Genomic DNA, 14875 nt, shown 5'->3' on the forward strand with positions numbered 1-14875 from the left:
CTATTCACTAATCTCTGTAATTTACATTCTTTAACCTCTCTCCACAGCCAACATTCTAGAAACCTACTATTGTCTCAGTCACTCATCTCTGAACCTTCTGTTTCCACATCATAATGAAAACTAAGTGACCAAATCTGAGTACATTAGTCCAAGCGTCGCTGGACCAATGCTTTATACAGTGGCACACTATCTCCTTATCTGGTGTACTCCTTATCATAGTGGCAATACTATGTGCAGTTCTTGCAACACTTGCAATATATCCTCTGAACTTCAGTTTACCCTCAACTATTACCCTTCCAGATCTCTAATCTCATCCACTTCCTGCAGTACATCTCCATCAATAGTATGCAGCCTTATTATTATTATTATGAAAAATATAACAGTCAATGTGTATTAAGGAAATTAGAAAGCTTGTGAAAAATTACCTTCTGCACAATAACGACCTCTATATCCACGTGGACATGCACATTGATTTGGTCCCACACAATGTCCCCCATTTTGACAGTCCTGTGCACATGAAACTGCAAAACAACATTTTTTTGAGAAGCAAAGAATTATGCCTTATTTTTCTTATGAATTTAAGGATATTCTTATGAATATTTTGTATACATAAATTACTTACCATTAATAACTACATAATAGAAGAGAAGCACTTCTCATTTCAGAGGCTAACTATATGGAACAGCCATGTTTTATCTATATTCTCCATTCCAGGATATAAATACTTTTTTTATTTAAAAAAAAAAAAAGAAAAGAAATAAAAAATAAAAAAGGAGGAAGTGGAGGATGGATAGACAGAGAAATTTTATTACTGCATATGACATCTCATCCTGAAAGTTCTTAGCTTGTATCCACAATAATTTGGATGTCCAAAATTACTTACTTTTGGCTATGATTGTTATTAGCGTTATTTTGTGTTGATTGTATAAGTGTTAATTCAGAATATCATAAAAATAGATTAAAAAAATCGTTAAATATATTTCCATCCCTTAAAGAGAACAAATGCCATTCAAAACAGTGGAAAACGTTTAGGAAATCAGTTAGTGACTGGTCTCTACTCTTTGTCAATGTAGTTTAGCACATTCCTTGCAGCATGCTTAGATGAAGTGTGATATGAATTCAGAAAACAGCTGCCATATCTCCATGTTCCTAATCCAAATTAATATCACTGAGTGTTCTGCAGTTGTTTTTCAAAGTTGCTGAGCTAAAATTTGAATTTATTTTGAGGTTTGCATTAAAGATTGACTGGTGGTGGTTTTTCCCTTCAATTGTTTCCGATCCTAGGTGACTTTGTAGGCATTGCCCACAACCTGTTCCTGGTGGTTTTTACAAGGTAGTTCACCAATCCCCCCCCCCCCCATTTTATCTGGGCTCTGGACTGGCATATGGCTGGGACGTGTTCATGACTGTAATCCACGTGTGTTCACAGAGACGATTTGTCTGTTCTGGGGGATGAAAAATGAGTTACCGGATGAAAAAGAGTTTAGAAACTGCCATACCTTGTGTAAAGGTCCTCTGTCAGTTAATGCCGCTAGATTAATGATTCATAAGTTTGAAGGATCAGGATCTTTTGAAGTTTGACCTGTCAGAAGAGGGAAACCAGTGCTACCACAGGTAATTGTAGAAGTAGCAACCACAAATGTCTACAGATCACATGAAAATGTTGTTGGTAGTAGCAGTGCTTGTGGAGTAGCATGACAATTGGATATACCTTATTCCATGGTATAGAAAGTCTTGTGCAAAATTATTACATTTTATCCATACCCATGTTGGACTGTACCAGCACAGCATGCAAAAGTTTATATCAGAAAATCTCACCATGAATAAGTATTCCTGGTGAGATTTTTACAGGATAGTTCACCATTGCTTTCCCCAATTACCCTATTTTATCTGGGCTCAGGATCGGCATATCGTTGGGACGTATTCATGACTATAATTCACGTGCGTTCACCAGGCCGGTTTGCTTGTTCTGGGGGACGAAAAACCCAAGTTTTCGTTCCGGGTGAAAAAATCCCCACCTCCATATGAGACTGGCTAACTCACCTCTAGTCAAAAGAGGGCAGATAAAGGTTCCTCGTGTCACTGACGGGAATCGAACCCAGGCCTTTCTGACCAAAGGAACTTCGTCTACACTGACTGAGCTATGGAGACTCAAAATGGAGGAAAGAGTACTGTATAATATAAGATCTGATAATATTGAAATGTTGACAGAGATAACAAGCTAATCTGAAGGAAAATTGTTGATAGGAAGTTAGTAATGATGTAACTTTTCATGTAATACTATCCTAAGATCCTGTACACTCCTGTGACTATATCTCAGAATTCAAGAATGGGTAGATAAAAATATGATAACTATATGAGGGTCAACATGGCTTTGTGAAGGGTCAGTCATGCCTTAGCATCTAACTTTTTATAATAGAGTAACAGATGAGTTGGATAAAGGAAATGGCTATACAATTGAATTTATATAAATTTTATATAAAAATGCTGGATTTTGCAAAGGCACGTGATAGAATATTACAGGGAACACTGTTATGCAAATTTGAACAAATGAGAATGGATATGACACTGGTTATATGGATAAGAGGGTAGCTGCTGGACAGATATCAAAAAGTGGAATATGGAGGGCCAGAATTGAGGCGAAAACAGGTGACTAGTGGTGTCACAAGGTTCAGTGCTGAGATATTGCTGTTTAATTTGTACACAAATGATATAGGAAATAACCTGAACAGAAATATTCAGCAGTTTGTTGATTATGCAAAATTAGGTACAGTAATAGTTAATCAAGGTAATGTGGAGAGCTTGCAGGATGATTTAAATAGGCTATCAGTATGGGGCAAAAGTAATGGGTGTCAGTTTAATGTCAAGAAATGAAGTTATGCATTTTGGGATAACTAGATTGCAAGCCGTGTATCATACTGTTTGCACTGTATTCCGGGAAATTTAGAGGACATACTGATAAGGTAGACAGCCCATAAGATTACTTGTCTATTGAAGAACACATTAACAAATAGAGATAAGAAAGTTATTCCTCTTTTTAAGACCTTGATATGCCCACATCTGAATTACTGTGCTCCAGTCTGGTCACCTGGGTTTCTTGGGAATGAGGAAGTGGTGGAGAGGATTCAGAGATAAGTGACCAAGATGGTGAGTGGCCTGTGGAATGTTCCCTATGAGGACAGATTGAAGGTGTGTGGATTGCAGAAATTGGTTGATAGGAGAAAAGAGGGGGGGGGGGGATGTGATGGAAACATTTAAATTGCTTACAGATTTTTATATGATAGATGCAGGGAAAATGTTTCAGCACTTGGTTAGAGGACCACAACAAGGGGTCATCCCTGAAAGTTGAATAAAGGTGTGGTTAGTAGGGGTGTGAGGACTAAATGTTTTGCTTGGAGAGTTGTTAATGAGCAGAATGGGTTGTCAGAGTCAGTTGTGAGTGCTTTGTCTGTTAATGGGTTCAAGGAGAGGTATGATAGACTGTGTGGATAGATTGTGTGATGATCTTCGAACTGCATGGTAGTGCCCGTATAATAATAATAATAATAATAATAATATATATATATATATATATATATATATATTTTTTTTTTTTTAAGAAATAGAAACAAAAATTTCAGCTTCATATTTTGAGATACAGTTGAGAGCAGGTTGCCTCCTCTATCTTTCTCTTCTTTCCTCTATAATCCATCTGATCAGAGCATATTTTGTTACTTCTGTCTCTCTCCTGTGCAAACCAGACATTTTATAATCCTCACTTTCTGTGCAGCCCAGGAACTCATTTTATTAAGTGAAACTGACATCATTAATGGAAACAACAGTTTTGCTAATTTCTTCTTTGAAGTAAAATTGGCACTGATGTAGTCGTTGAGAGTCTACAAAGTTTATTTGACAATACAAATGTATCTCTTTGATGAACATGAACAGCAATAAGAATTTCAATCTTGGCTCTCTCAAAAGCATTTAAATCAGCAGTTGTCTGGTCAATAAATACATTCTAATGCTCAAGAATCATTTCATTAGTTTCAGGCATTATTATTATTATTATCAGAGACTTCCATAGGGTCAAAGACTCATCCAGGAAGGTCATACATCACCCACACCAGCTGTCATACCTTAAGCAGGTTGTAATAGATTCTCTCACCTTCATAGGCAAGCCACTCTATTCATGAACCACTGTATGAAAGAAAAATCTAGCTCTCATCTCTTTTCTGACTGCATTCATTCTCAACTTCCATGATGATCTCTCATCCTCTTTCTACCCTCCATAAAATGAAAAATTCCATCTACTGATATCCCATATGATTCTTACAGAAATTTATAAGTTTCTATCACATCACCCCATCTTTTGTTAGTGTCTGCACCCCAACAAATTCTCAATCTATTTTCATAATCTAAATTCCATGGTCTTGATATTATCTTTAACATGCTTTCTTGCACTCTCTCTACTGAATCTGCATCACATTGGCAATCAGAAGGCCAAATCTAGGCACAATGGTCCAGAGGTGATATCAAGGTCTTGTTAAAGAGGCAAAATGACTTCCTTATCCTTACATATCAATGTTTGTTTCAGCACTGCAATTATTTTCTAAGTTCGCAATTGCAAATATATGCTATCCATATTATCATGTTATCAGCTTCTTCGTGTAATCCTGCCAATATAATATGTCATTGGAAATCTCAGCACACACACCAAAGGAATACATATAGAATTATAAAACAGGAAATCGATAGCCTCAGAAGCAGCTTTTAGAAAACTATTGCTAGAGGTTATGGGAGGGTAAGAAATTAATAGCACTTGGAGAATTATAAACCAGGAAATCGACAGCCATCATTTTATATTGTGGAGTTTTTGATATTCTGGAGGGTGTTGAAAAAGCTCAGAAATGGAGGAAAGAGAACTGTAAAAGGAATTAGAGATGATAAAGGTGACATGAAAACTGGAAAAACGATATCCTTGATGCATGGAGTAATTAGCTCAAAAAATTGCTAAATAAAACAGTCACTGACACCACAGTGGCAAAAAAAAAAAAAAAAAAAAAAAAAAAAAAAACTCAACAGGCAGGAATATTTATTTATTTAGTTTAGCGTATGATGATACAATGGCCATGAGGCCCATTTTTACAGGGAAGCACAGCACCATCTCAATACTCCCCCACCCCTAATTTTATCCGGGCTCGGAACCATCATAGCTGATGAATCAGGCCTATGGTTGGGTCTTAGGTATTCCTGACTGTAATCCGTATGTTTATAGGGTCGGTTTGCCTGTTCTGGGGGATGAAAAACCCAAGTTTCTGGATGAAAAATCCCTCTACTTCCATATGAGACTGGCTAACTCACCTTTCATTGAAAGAGACCAGATAAAGGGTCCTCATGTCACGGACAGGAATCGAACCTGGGTCTTTCTGCCCAACGGACTTTGTCTATACCGACTGAGCTACGGAGACTCAATCAGGAATACATATCCATACCTTGAAGTAGAAAAAATACATCAAAAGCCTGAAATGTGGAAAGGCAGCTGGAGTAGATGATATTCAACCAGAAATGCTCGAGTATGGCGGTATAAAAGTCTTGCAGTAGCGGCACTGCATAGTTCAGAAGGCCTGGACAGAGGAATGAATTCCAGATGACTGGAGTAGAGCTTTCATACCCATGTATAAAAAAGGGAAATAAAAGTGTTCATTTTAAAAATATTATGGAATTTACAACTGTGTTAAAAAAAAACGTGTAAATTCCATAAAATTTTTAAAATGAATGCTGATCACCGTGTAACCCTAAAAGAAAGGAAATAAAAGTGAATGTGTGAATTACAGAGCTATTTCCCTACTGAGTGTTCCTGGTGAGATTTATGCAAGTATACTTGGGAAACAGTTGAGAAGGATGGTGGAAGGGAAGCTTGGTGAAGAACAAGCTGGATTCAGGCCAAATAGAGGTTGTCAGAATCAAATTTTCACTTTAGGACAAATAGTTGAGAAATCATGGGAATGTAACAGGAATCTGTATTTAAGTTTCGTAGATCTGGAAAAGGCATATAACAAGGTGCCAAGGGGAAAGCTGTTCAAAATACTACAGTTATATGGTGCAAATGGGACATTATATCAAGTAATACAGAGTCTCTGTATTTGAGCTGTAACTCAGCAGTTAAAAATGAAGTAGCTACAGAAAGATGTTTGATGTTAAGTCAGGTTTGCAACAAGGGTGTACATTGTCTCCACTGTTATTCATCATCTATATGGATTGCATTATGAAGAAAAGAAGTATCAAACCTGATGCCAAGATTGGGGATCGGTCACAGCTCTTTACTTTATGCAGATGATGTTATACTCCGAAATAAATCCAGGACAAGTCTGCAGGATTTCCCTGCCCTAACTGAATAACTGACGTAATAAATTTGGTGCGAAAATCAGCATTAAAAAGACAAAGACAATGAAAATAGGCAATAGCATTGAATATATCAACTGCATTCTAATGGAGAACCTATAGAACAAGTAAAAATATTTCAGCTATTTAGGCACAATTTTTAACAAAGATAGCAAATTAAACTTGGAAATAGACAGCAGAATTAGCAAAGCTGGTATGGCAGGAAGTCAATTGAACAATGAATTTTATGTAAGTCGAATTTGTAAATTACACACATACAATAAAATGTTCAATGGCTACTCATACCGCTGTCTTACATTAATTTTTTTGCCATTAATCAGATATTTTCCATTTTCAATATTTTTCATTTTTGGGGTGATTAAAAAAAAATTCAATTTTAAAAATTTTATTGATTGTATTTGAATAATATACATACTGTAAATATGAAAGCATGAAAAATACATAATATAAAAGAATATAAAAACAAACTGATATATTCACTTTTCAAATAAAAAAATGTCTTGAGATGGCTAAGTTGGCTGTTTTAAGGAATGCTGTTCTGCGGGAAGTTTTACCCCTTTCGATGTTGAAGGCTGAGGGTAGTCGGGGTTGTCTGAGTTGTCATCTTGACTTTGTTGTGAATGGCATCTCACAAACATGTCTAGAGTAGATTGTGTGGTCACACTCTTCTTGACTCATAGATGGCCTTGTAGCTAGACATATCAGAATAGATAAGGCAGCTAACATTTTCAAACTGCTCGGTGTTCAGATCCATCGATTCTAATTTTGCTAACGCCAAGTCTATCAAAACCTTGGCTAGTCCCTTCATTTTAAATGTTTTTGTCTGGCAGTTTTTCTTTGGAATTTCAGAATGCCTCCAACTGAATAAGGTCATTATTAGTTAGCTCTTCATCGTGACTCAAAAAAAGCTTGTTAGTGTCACTGTTATCCACTTCCAGATCTAATTGCTGTGACAATTGCACACACATCTCCTCACCTGCTGTAATTTTTGTATCAACTCAGCACCTGAGCTATTGTTGATAGAATTTTCCCGCCTTCATTCATATTATTTCTGCCATTGTATACGAATTACTTTCAACTTTTCTTCTAAAGTAATTGCAGATCTTTGTTGTTTAGATTTATTACCAGCGCATTTGGTTTTGCATTTGCATTCTATTTTAAGGGTAAATAAAACAATAAAACTAGCAGTGATAACAAGTGACTGAGCTAACCACACGAGGCATCTACTACTGTACTGCAATAAGGCTGTCAAAGACGCACCTGCACAAAGCTGCAAACGTGTTCATATGCACTAGTAGATTTATTACATAACTGCGAATTTACATAAGTCACATGTTACGTTACTCAGGGTGTAACTGTACTGTATTATATATCACTGTATTTCTGGAGTGGTGATTAAAGTTCTGCAGAGCCTGGTTAAGAACTAAGCTACAAGACTGAGTGGAAGGTTATATGATATGCTGTAAGAACCAGCACAGATTTGCTAAGGAATGATCATGCTTTAGTAATTATTTACATTTTGCAATAGAATAATTGCAGAAGTTGATGTGCAGTATTTCTAGATTTTGCAAAGCATTTGACAAAATGTAAGTTAGATAGCATGGTTCATACTATCAAACTCCTACTGGAAGTACAGAAGTATTAATAATACTTTTGAATTGAACACCAGACCACGGTGTCAAAGACTCATTAGGGAGGCACACGCTGTTACACACCAAGTATGTCAAACCGTGCTTTAAACTCATTCAATGTATTTGTATTCACCACAATGTCAGGCAATGCATTCCACTTACCAACCACTCTCTATGCCTGCTTAGATATCTCAATCATATCCCCTCTCTTCCTCCTATTCACAAGACCTTGCAAACTTCACTCCCTCAATTTGCCTTCATATCCCACATCCTAAAGACCAGTCACCACCTTAATCAGTCTTCTTTGGACCCTTTCCAGCGATGTTATGAATGGTATGTTGGCAGAGCTGTGTGAGGAGAAGGAAATGAAGTTTGTGAATGTGTGGAATGCATTTGAAGGATAGATGGAAATATACAAAAGTGATGGGTTGCATTTGAATGGATTTATTGTGAGTTAGTTAGAGAGACTATTGCTGCAAGGAGGAACGAGCAATGTGAGCAAGAGAGGAGAAAATGCAAGAGGTGAAGCAAAAGATCAGGAGAGAAGAATTGGTGAGACTAAAGTTATTGTAAATAGGAATAGCAGCACTGTGAGTGATAATGATAGAATGAGAATGCAAGATGGACAGGAAAATGGAAAGGAGTCAGTGGACAGGGAGACACAGTATAAGGAGAGTGGATGCCTGAAAGTAGCAGTGCATGAGAGTATGGGGAGGATAAAGCATGGGAATGGGATGCAGTTGAGTCTGAAGAGATAGATATATAGGTTAAGTGATGATAAAGGTTAGGTGTGGGGAAATCACAACCTACAAGTGGCATAGACAGGACCAGTTATACACTAAAAATGAACTGCAGTGTTTATTTAAAAATGCCAGGAGTATCAGAAATAAGGAAGATGAAATGGTTTACTTGGTTGAGTTTATTCAATCAAAAATTGTTGGAATAAGTGAAACATGGTTGGATAAGGATGATATCCTGACAGGAAGAGAAATGGAAGGGTATGATATTTTCCAATAGGATAGAAAGAACAAGAAGCGGGGGGAGGTGATAATAGAAGCAAATTATGTCCACACAAAGTGGAGATGAGAAATGAGTTGGTGTGAGATAGAAGTTGACAGGAAGAGATATTTAGTCAGATGCTGCTATAGGCCATGGAATGTGCATGGTGGTGACAAAGAAATGCACACACAACTTGAGTTAGTGAACAAGGGAAGGGTGATTATTATGGTGATTTTAATCATCATCATCATCAAATTTCTGACATGTACCTTCAAGTGGTGTACAGGATATGACAGGAAAAACTTACATCATCACTACCTTCCGATCTACAATTTTTCCTCCAAATCAATCTGTTACCTTTCAAGACTCCAACATTATCAGATTTTATATTTCTGTCTTCTAAGGCCCTTTTTACTGTATCAATCCACCTATATCTTGGTCTTCCTCTGGGTCTTTTTTCCCCTGCCAACCTGGTAGAGAACACTTGTTTTGCTAATACTTTCCTCTCCCATTCTGCTTAAGGGGCCATACCACCTGAGATTAGCTTTGCTAACACATTCCTGGATGCTGACAATGTCAAGTTCTTTCCTAATATCTTTGTTTTTAATATGATACTGCCATTGATGCCACCTGTTTGTCCCCTAATCTTTCTCAGGATTCTCATATCTGCGATCTCTAGTCTTTGATGAAGTGCTTTATTTCTAACCCATCTCTCGGATCCATAACTTAAAACTGGCTTAAACACCTTTAAGCATATATACAACTAGTTTAGTATTTTGGCTAATTTCTCTCTTATTCCATATAAATTTATTCTGTTGACTTTCTACCATTACCAGCTTTGTTGATTCTGTTGTCTATTTCCATATTTAATTTACCATCTTTACTAAAAATTGTGCCTTAGTAGCTGAAATATTTTTCTTGTTCTATAGGTTCTCCATTCACAATGCAGTTGATATTTTCAATGTTTCTGCCTATTTTCATTGTTTTTGTCTTGTTTCTGCTGATTTTCATACCAAATTTATTACAACAGTTATTCAACTTAGTCAGAAAATCTTGCAGACTTGTACTAGATTTATTTAAAATTATAACATCGTCTGCATAAAGTAAACAGCTGAAATTAACATCTCCAATTTTGATATAAGGTTTAATACCACTTTCCTTCATAAATTGATCCATATAAATCAGCGCTTCCCAAACTGGGGGCCATAGGTTTTGTTGAGGGGGCCGTGAAATAATGAAAACAAATTTAAAATCTTTTAAGACTAAGTAGATTTTTTTTATTTTGAAAGAAACGCATTTAATTTTTATGATTTATTATTTCTTTTTTGTTAATTTTTATATTTTAATGGAAAAAAAAAACACATTGGTGCCAGTTCACAAATTTTGCTTCCTGTGTATTTATTTTGGCACTTAATGAATATTAGTAAATATATGCTTATCCATATAAGTTTCATTTCAAAGCAGAAATCTAAGAATTGCAGTTACAAATATTTCACCTGATTGGTGTAGCAGTATTGAAACACCCAGCACATTAAATGTTATTAAACTTCTTTTATGTTTTTAATTCTTACTTTGTTTATTACTAATCATTTTACATTTCATGTACAAGCACATGAAATGTAAAATGTTAAATTATTACTAATCATTTTACATTTCATGTGCTTGTACTGCAAATGTACAATAACAATATATCTATCTATATAAAAATATAAGATAATGTGCCATGTCAAATGTCTATGTAAGATGCTAAAAATGTAACATTTGCATTTGATTTTTGAAATATTCGCTGTGTATGTTTTGTATTGAATATAAATACAATAAATATTATAATAATATATGTCTATATTACAATTTTTTTTCGAGGGGGGCCGTGAAATATTTTAATTTTTCCAAAGAGGACCCCTGACATCCAGAAGTTTGGGAAGCACTGATATAAATAATGAATAACAGAGGAGATAATGTACATCCTTGTCTGACACCAGTTGCAACATTAAACTATCTTCCTGTACTTCCTTCAATCTAACTGCTGACTTACAAGTCAAATAAAGACTAAGTATTGCTTGATATAATGTCCCACTGACATCATATAACTGTAGCATTTTGAATAGCTTTTCTCTTGGCACCTTGTCATATGCCTTTTCCAGATCTACGAAACTTAAATACAGATTATAGAAGAGGACCCCTGACATCCAGAAGTTTGGGAAGCACTGATATAAATAATGAATAACAGAGGAGATAATGTACATCCTTGTCTGACACCAGTTGCAACATTAAACTATCTTCCTGTACTTCCTTCAATCTAACTGCTGACTTACAAGTCAAATAAAGACTAAGTATTGCTTGATATAATGTCCCACTGACATCATATAACTGTAGCATTTTGAATAGCTTTTCTCTTGGCACCTTGTCATATGCCTTTTCCAGATCTACGAAACTTAAATACAGATCCTTGTTATATTCCCATCATTTCTCAACTATTTGTTGTAAAGTGAAAATCTGATCCTGACAGTCTCTATTTGCCTGAATACAGCTTGTTGTTCACCAAGCTTCCCTTCTACCATTCTTCTCAACCGTTTCTCAAGTATACTTGCATAGATCTTAACAGAAACACTCAATAGGGAAATATCTCTGTAATTCTCACATTCAGTTTTATTCCCCTCTTTTATATGTACTATGAGAGCTCTACTCCAATCATCTGGAATTCGTCCCTCTGTCCAGACTTCTGAACTATGCAGTGCAGTCACTGTACAATTTTTATATCTCCATACTTGAGCATTTCTGGTTGAATATCATCTACTCCAGCTGCCTTTCCACATTTCAGGCTTTTGATGGCTATTTCAAGTATGGATATGTATTCCTGATTGCATATCTGTTGAGTGCTTTTTACTACTGGGCTATCATCACTGCTTTTCATTTAACAATTTTTCAAAGTAATTACTCCATACATCAAGGATATCGGGGTGCTTAAGGGTCAAAGCTGTATAACTGAGAGGAGACCTCCACATAGTTTTTAAAGGAATGCGGAGAACCGACCAGGGCTTCTGACCTAATGTCCAATCCTCACCTTCTCGTGGTGCACCCTGTTGGGTATCTACTTTGATACTGAACGAACGAGGATGGGCTGGCAATTTGGGATTTAGCCGACCAAATTGTATTCTTATTGGTTAAACCAAAATAAAAAATGATGGTACAACATGACAAAATTTCATGCCGGCTGGGGCATCGCCCGGTTAAACAAGGCCCCCCGTTGTTTTCGCCAGGGAACCAGGGCGAACAGCGAAAAGTCAGCTACTGGAACAAATCTGAAAACAAACCCCAACTCAACATCACCAGAGTTAAAGATCGGTACTATCGACGTAAGAAGCCTGAATGGCAAAGAAATGGAGCTAGCTGAGGAATTAGATAAGTACCAGATCGACATAATAGGGGTGACTGAAACAAAAAAGACCAAAACTGGTGAGATCTTTCTGAGCAATAAATACAAAATGTTATATTCAGGCAATGACAATCAAGGAAAAGAAGGAGTAGCCATAGTATTCAACACAAAATACGAGGCTAATCTTCTTGAATGGCAGTCAGTCTCAAGTAGAGTAATGTGGGCAAATATGAGAATGGGGAACTGGACAATGAGACTTATTTGTGCCTATGGTCCCACAGAAGGTTCTACTAAGGTAGAAGTGGAGGAATTTTTTGAGGCTTTAGAAAAAGCAACTGACACAATGAAAAAGGAAAAGCTGGTCCTTGTTGGGGATCTAAATAGTAGAGTAGGAAATGATTGTGAGATATACAAAAATATTTTGGGAAAATTTGGAGAAAAGAGCAAAGCTAATAATAATGGCAAATATCTGTTGGATTTCTGCTCAGGACATGGACTGGTTATTACTAACACCATGTTCCAACATAAAAATGTGCACAAATTCACATGGAGAGAAGAGGCTAGGAATAAGAAAAGTCTCATTGACTATGTTATTGTTGATAGTGATGTTTTCTCCCTGGTGCAGGACACCAGAGTGTACAGAGGATTTGAAATTGGAAGTGATCACTATTTAGTCTTGAGCAGGATAAAATTGAATTTCATATTGAAAAGAATAACATGTAAGAAAGTTTTAAAGCGAATAAAAGTTGAGCAGCTCTCAGATGTGAACTGTAGACTAAAATACAGAAATATTATTGAAAAGAAAATGAAAGAGTTTGAGAACAGGAATCAAACCTTGGAGATTCAGTGGCAAACTCTGAAGGAAACATTGATTGATTCTGCCAGAGAGGCATGTGGTGAGGTTGTGTGCAAGGATAAAAAAATCAGAACTCCCTGGTGGACACAGGAAGTTAAAGAGGCAGTGAAGGAAAAGAAGAAAGCATATCAAAAGTTCCTGGCAAATAAGTCAGCTTTTACTCTTACAGAATACAGAGACAAATGTAAGAAAGCTAAACAGTGTGTAAAACTAGCTAAACAAAAGTCATGGGAGGACTTTGGCAAGAATATAGAAAATAAATATCAAGAAGGTGGCAAAATATTCTGGAGGTTGTTGAAGAAGCTTAGGAATGGAGGAAAGAGTGCTGTAAAAGGAATTAGAGATGATAAAGGTGAAATGAAAACAGGAGAAAAAGATATCCTTGAAGTATGGAGTAATTACTTTGAAAAACTGCTAAATGAAACAAGCAGTATTGACAGCACAGTGATAAAAAACACTGACCAGGCATGCAGTCAGGAATACATATCCATACTTGAAGTAGAAAAAGCCATCAAAGGCTTGAAATGTGGAAAGGCAGCAGGAGTAGATGATATTCGACCAGAAATGCTGAAGTATGGTGGTATAAGAGTCTTACAGTGGCTGCACTGCATAGTTCAGAAAGCCTGGACAGAGGGACGAATTCCCAATGATTGGAGTAGAGCTCTCATAGTACCCATATATAAAAAGGGAAATAAAACTGAATGTGAGAATTACAGAGGTATTTCCCTACTGAGTGTTCCTGGCAAGATCTATGCAAGTATACTTGAGAAACGGTTGAGAAGAATTGTGGAAGAAAAGCTTGGTGAAGAACAAGCTGGATTCAGGCCAAATAGAGGCTGTCAGGATCAGATCTTCACTTTACGACAAATAGTCGAGAAAGCATGGGAATATAACAAAGATCTGTATTTAAGTTTTGTCGATTTGGAAAAGGCATATGACAAGGTGCCAAGAGAGAAGCTATTCAATACGCTGCAGTTATATGGTGTCAATGGGGCATTATATCAAGCAATACTTAGTTTTTATTTGAGTTGTGAGTCAGCAGTTAGAATTGAAATAAGTACAGGAAGATGGTTTAATGTTAAATCTGGTGTGAGACAAGGATGTACATTATCCCCTCTGTTATTCATTATCTATATGGATCACATTATGAAGGAATGTGGTATTAAACCTGATATCAAAATTGGAGATGTTAATGTCAGCTCTTTGCTTTATGCGGATGATGTTATACTTCTAAATAAATCCGCTACAAGTCTGCAAGATTCTCTGACTAAATTGAATAGCTGTTGTAATAGATATGGTATGAAGGTCAGCAATAAAAAGACAAAGACAATGAAAATAGGCAGAATCGTTGAAAATGTCAACTGTGTTGTGAATGGAGAACCTGTGGAACAAGTAAAACATTTCAGCTACTTAGGCACAATTTTTACTGAAGATGGTAAACTAAATATAGAAATAGACAACAGAATCAGCAAAGCTGGTATCGTGGGAAGTCAATTGAATAAATTCATATGGAATAAGAAAGAAATTAGTCGGAACACTAAATTAGTTGTATACAAGACTGTGTTCAAACCAATTTTAACTTATGGATCTGAGAGCTGGGTCAGAAGTAAAACACTTGACCAAAGACTAGAG

At 36.3% G+C, this 14875-nt stretch overlaps 1 protein-coding gene across 4 annotated transcripts in view; it reads right to left on the reverse strand.

Moving 5' to 3' along the window:
• LOC150110364 (uncharacterized) overlaps positions 1-14875 on the reverse strand; it is a 192322-nt gene that overhangs the window by 31144 nt on the left and 146303 nt on the right. For all 4 annotated transcript variants that reach the window (XR_016548367.1, XM_090393266.1, XM_090393257.1 and 1 more), the window contains one exon: positions 426-521. Coding sequence is in view for 3 of the 4 variants with exons in the window: in XM_090393266.1 (XP_090249392.1) it covers positions 426-521 (96 nt within the window). In the remaining variant the exon portion in view is untranslated. The remainder of the gene's footprint in view (positions 1-425; positions 522-14875) is intronic.

Source organism: Typopeltis vanoorti, chromosome 1, assembly GCF_054136105.1.
Source record: "Typopeltis vanoorti isolate ZY-2024b chromosome 1, IOZ_Tvanoo_1.0, whole genome shotgun sequence".
In the NCBI taxonomy this organism is placed as follows: Eukaryota; Metazoa; Arthropoda; class Arachnida; order Uropygi; family Thelyphonidae; genus Typopeltis; species Typopeltis vanoorti.